The 5012-nt window shown below is 54.9% G+C and overlaps 1 protein-coding gene across 5 annotated transcripts in view; it reads right to left on the reverse strand.

The window, feature by feature from the left end:
• The window catches only part of GCDH (glutaryl-CoA dehydrogenase), a 9579-nt gene that overhangs the window by 2596 nt on the left and 1971 nt on the right, over positions 1-5012 (reverse strand). For 4 of the 5 annotated variants that reach the window (XM_017497784.2, XM_017497783.2, XM_017497786.2 and 1 more), the window contains 6 exons: positions 4262-4432; positions 2322-2451; positions 2031-2247; positions 1438-1541; positions 1026-1151; positions 609-769 (listed from right to left, as the gene is read on the reverse strand). In XM_017497784.2, the coding sequence (XP_017353273.1) occupies positions 609-769; positions 1026-1151; positions 1438-1541; positions 2031-2247; positions 2322-2451; positions 4262-4432 (909 nt within the window). The remainder of the gene's footprint in view (positions 1-608; positions 770-1025; positions 1152-1437; positions 1542-2030; positions 2248-2321; positions 2452-4261; positions 4433-5012) is intronic. The other variant, XM_017497787.2, reaches the window with a different exon arrangement.

Genomic DNA, 5012 nt, shown 5'->3' on the forward strand with positions numbered 1-5012 from the left:
AGACGGGGTTTCACCATGTTGACCAGGATGGTCTCGATCTCTTGACCTCGTGATCCACCCGCCTCGGCCTCCCAAAGTGCTGGGATTACAGGCTTGAGCCACCGTGCCCGGCCTTAGTTTTTTGTTTTTAAGTTTTTTTTTCCACATCTGTCTTCCCACCAAGCAAGGGGTTCTGGGCCCCCATGAAAATCACCATCAGTTGCAAGGTGCAAACACCATAGTCTGAAGATGATTTTTCTTTTTCTGTTAAAATGGAGCGATGAGTCCTGCGTGTAACTTCCCTCACTCCCTCAAATCCACCAGCCTGCTAGGAGTCGGGCCTCATCCCTGGGTTGCCCTAGGAGCTTACTTGCCCAGGAACATTCCTCCTCCCGAGTATGTGGAAAAAGAGCTGGGAGCCCCTCGCAAGACCTGATGGGGCCTCCATGTGGTACATGAAGCACTTCACTTCCACAATCCCCGTGTGAGCAACTCCAGATGAGGGACAGAGGGTGCAGCTTGCCCTGGGTCACACTGTCACTTGGTGATAGATGGAGTTGGACTCAGGCCTGTCCCCGTCCCACCCAGCCACTGAGGCTGCAATGGTCCCTCCGAGGTTCAGCTCCTACCTTCATAGGTGTTGACAGCCTCCAAGTTCATGGCATGCCGGATCACGTGATACTCGTCAGAAATCCCATTTCCTCCTAGCATGTCTCGGGCCTGGCGGGCGATGTCCAGGGCTTTCCCACAGTTATTCCTCTTCAGTAGAGAGACCATCTCCGGGGTGGCCCTGGGAGAGGCACATACAGGTAACAAACGTTGGGGATCCTAGCTCCCGGTGCCCCAGGCAAACCTAGCCCCAGGTGGGGATTCCCCAGTGAGGGACCCATGGGGCTGTCCCCAGCCCTGCCCACCAAGGACAAGAGGGAGAGCAGAAGGTTCGGGTCTCTGATGCAACCAGGCAGGAAGGACTTTTCTCTCCAGGAAAGACACAAGGTCCTCCACCCACAGCTGCGGGCCCCTGGCCCCTACCACACAGCCCCTACTTGTCCTGGTCCTTCAAGCGGCCAAGCTGCAGGCAGGCGTGAAGGCCCAGGGTGATCTCAGTGAGCATGTCTGCCAGCTTCTTCTGAATCAGCTGGTTCCTGGCCAGCGGGACACCAAACTGAATCCTAGATGGGCAACAGCAAGGTAAGGGCAAGGGGAGGCCCATTCCCCCACTCCATCCCTGTCCTGGGGTCCCCTGCTCCAGGAAGCCTTCCCAGGCTGCCTCGGTGCCCCCAAGCCTACCCTGGCCCTGCCATTGACTCAGCCCATGGCTGCTCAGAAGGATATCACTAGTCATTCCAGAGAAGGAACTCAGGCCTGGTGGGTGGGGGCTGGGGAGTCACCCATGGGGTAGAGAATGAAACCCAAGCTGCCCACACTCCAGGGGATCTCACTGGGACCCCCACACACCTGTCCAGAGCATACTGCCGGGCTGTGTGAAAGCAGAACTCCGAAGCTCCAAGCACGCCCCACGTGATGCCATACCGGGCGTTGTTCAGGCAGCTGAAGGGACCCTGTAGGGTTGAGAGGACGCCTCAGCGCCACCCAAGAGACACCAAGAGGCCCTATGCAGAACCAACTTAAGCAGGGAAAGCTCCCTCCCCAGCCATCCACACAGGCAGACTCAGGTTGCCACTCAAGTCACAGAGGGCCCTGGTACTGAAGCTTGGTGTCTGCTTACTGGGTTTGCACACTGTCCCACCCAGCCTGGGATTGGGGTTCCATGCTCAGAGCTAGGAGGCTAGGCTGATGGATGCCAGAAGATGCACTGTGAGTCAAACGACTGAGCTGGTTCAGGCCCAGGTGTCCCGGGCAGAGCCAGATGAGCAAGTCGGTCACCAAACGGGGGCAGTTTTCAGTACATCAGTGAGTCTGGCTGAGTAAGAATCACCACTGTGTGGGCTCCACAGTGCACAGGGAGCTGGGTCCCCAGCACAGAGTCTGCCTGACAAAGGTGTACCGGCAGGTGATCCACACCCATTCCCAAAGTGGCTGCTACTCACCCCGAGGCTGGACGCACCAGGGAGCATGTTCTCTTCTGGTACCTCCACGCTGTCCATAATGATCATGCCTGTGGCCGAGGCCCGCAGTGAGAACTTGCCCTGGATCTTGGGGGCTGAGAGACCCCGCATCCCCTTCTCCAGCAGGAAGCCACGAATGCAGCCATCTTCACACCGAGCCCACACTACAAACAGGTCAGCCACAGGCGAGTTGGTGATCCTGGGGATGGAACAGTCGGTGAGGGATCTGGCCCTGTGCCCGTCCACCACCTTCCCACTGTCCAGACCCCTTACCAGGTCTTGGTCCCATTGAGGGTGTAGCTCTTGTTGGATGAGTTGTAGCGGGCTCTGGTCTCCATGCTGCTGGGGTCACTTCCGCAGTTGGGCTCTGTGAGTCCAAAGCAGCCCAAGAGTTCCCCCTTGGCTGCAGGCACAAGACAAGGTCACAAGGCTGCCTGGTCCCTCATTCCCTCCCCCATGCAAAAATATCCTCAAGGTGGGGTGCAGTGGCTCATGCCTGTAATCCTAGCAATTTGTGAGGCTGAGGGGGGTGGATCACAAGGTCAGGAGTTCAAGACCAGCCTGGCCAAGATGATGAAACCCCATCTCTACTAAAAGTACAAAAAAAAAGTTGGGCATGGTGGCACGTGCCTGTAATCTCAGCTACTCAGGAGGCTGAGGCAGGAAATTGCCTGAATCTGGGAGGTGGAGGTTGCAGTGAGCTGAGACCACGCCACTGCACTCCAGCCTGGGAGACAGAGCAAGACTCTGTCTCAAAAAAAAAAAAGCAAGATGTGGTGGCAGGCGCCTGTAATTCCAACTACTCAGGAGGTTGGGGCAGGAGAATCACTTGAACCTGGGCAAGAGAGGTTGCAGTGAGCCAAAATCATGCACTGCACTCTAGCCTGGGTAACACAGCAAGACTCCATCTCAAAACAAAACAAAACAAAAAAACAGCCTAACCAACATGATGAAACCCCGTCTCTACTAAAAATACAAAAAATTAGGACAGGCAGGTTGGCTCACGGCTGTAATCTCAGCACTTTGGGAGACTGAGGTGGGTGAATAACCTGAGGTCACTTGAGTTTGAAACCAGCCTGGCCAACATGGTGAAACTCCATCTCTACTAAAAATACAAGAATTAGTTGGGCGAGGTGGTGTGTGCCTGTAATCCCAGCTATTTGGGAGGCTGAGACAGGAAAACTGCTTGAACCCGGGAGGGAAAGACTGCAGTCAGCCAAATCAGGCCACTGTATTCCAGCCTCAGTGACAGATGAAGACTCCATCTCAAAAAATAAATAAATAAATAAAATTAAAATACCAAAATTAGCCAGACATGGTAGCAAGCACCTGTAATCCCAGCTATTCGGGAGGCTGAAGCACAGAATCACTTGAACCCGGGAGGCTGAGGCTGCGGCTGCAGTGAACTGAGATCACGCCACTGCACTCCAGCCTAGAAGACAGAGTGAGACTCCCCATCAAAAAAAAAAAAAAAAAATTACCCTCACCCCTGAGCCAGGCCTCATAACCAAGGTGGATCTGGCCCTGCTTTCAGGGCATTCCCAGGTAGTGGAGGAGACAGGTTACCCCAAAGCCATAATCACAATGCCAACATGGGGAGGAGGCCTCAGGGAGTTGGGAAGGAGTCAGTCAAACTGGAAGGGCATGAGGAGTTCAGTGGGAAGAGGAGTCCCAGGAGAGGGAACAGGATGTACAAAGGCCTGGTGGTACTTCTGGAGAATTTGAAATAGCTGAGTATGGGTGGGAGGAGCACTTTAGTGGCCAGGGATGATGTGGGAAGGTCGATCAGCAGAGACTTGGTCACACAGGGCCTTGTGGGTTTGTTTTTAGGAGACACAGGATCTCCCTATGTTGCTCAGGTGGTCTCGAACTCTTGGGCTCAAGGGATTGTCTCACCTCACTCTCTCAAAGTGCTGGGATTATAGGTGTGAGCCACTGCACATGGCCAGCAGAGACCTGGTGGACTTTACACTTTGGGCTGGGCTAGGGAACACAGAAAGTATAGGGAGATGACAGTGGTCACAGAAGGGGACAATCAGGCTGGCCAGGGATTAGATGTCCAGGTGAAGCCTGGGTTCTAGCAGAAGGTCCAGGTGGCCACTTATGCTACCTTTGAGATAGGGACAGAGTAGGCACAGGGGATAGCCCCATCCTTGAGTTCCAGACCTCAGGGACTGTCTACCTTCCACCAGACCCCAAGGGCAGCCACTCACCAAGCTGGGGCAAGTACTTCTGCCGCTGTTCCTCGCTGCCGTAGGCATAGATGGGGTACATGACGAGGGAGGACTGGACACTCATCGCCGACCTGTAGCCACTGTCTACCCGCTCCAGCTCTCGGGCCAGGAGCCCATAGGCCACAGACGAAACCCCAGCACAGCCATATCCTGGTGGCAGTAAGAGGGGAAAGCAGGACAACAGAGAACACAGCCCTGCCCAGCTGGGACCCAAGAGGCAGAGCGGGATAAGGATGCACGGGAGACAGGCATCAAGCCAGCCCTAGCTGAGGTTTATTCATCTCATCTCCACAGCCACTTTCAGAGGGTGGGACAACAGCCCCACTTTACAGACTGGGAAACTGTGGATTAGGGAAAGAAGGGGGTTTCAGAGAGGCAGGAGGATTACTTGAGACCAGTCTGGGCAACATAGCAAGACCCTGTCTCTAAAAAAAACCCAAAGGGGCCAGGTGCAGTGGCTCACACCTGTAATCTCACCACTCTGGGGGGCTGAAACAAGTGGATCACCTGAGGTCAGGAGTTCAAGACGAGCCTGGCCAACATAGTGAAACCCTGTCTCTACCAAAAATACAAAAATTAGCTGGGTGTGGTGGTGTGCCCCTGTAATCCCAGCTACTTGAGAGGCTGAGGTGGCAGAATTGCTTGAAGCTGGGGGGCAGAGGCTGCAGTGAACCAAGATCATGCCACCGTACTCCAGCCTGGGCAACAGAGCAAGACCCTGCCTCAAAAA

Source organism: Cebus imitator, unplaced genomic scaffold (assembly GCF_001604975.1).
Source record: "Cebus imitator isolate Cc_AM_T3 unplaced genomic scaffold, Cebus_imitator-1.0 Scaffold234, whole genome shotgun sequence".
Classification (NCBI taxonomy): Eukaryota; Metazoa; Chordata; class Mammalia; order Primates; family Cebidae; genus Cebus; species Cebus imitator.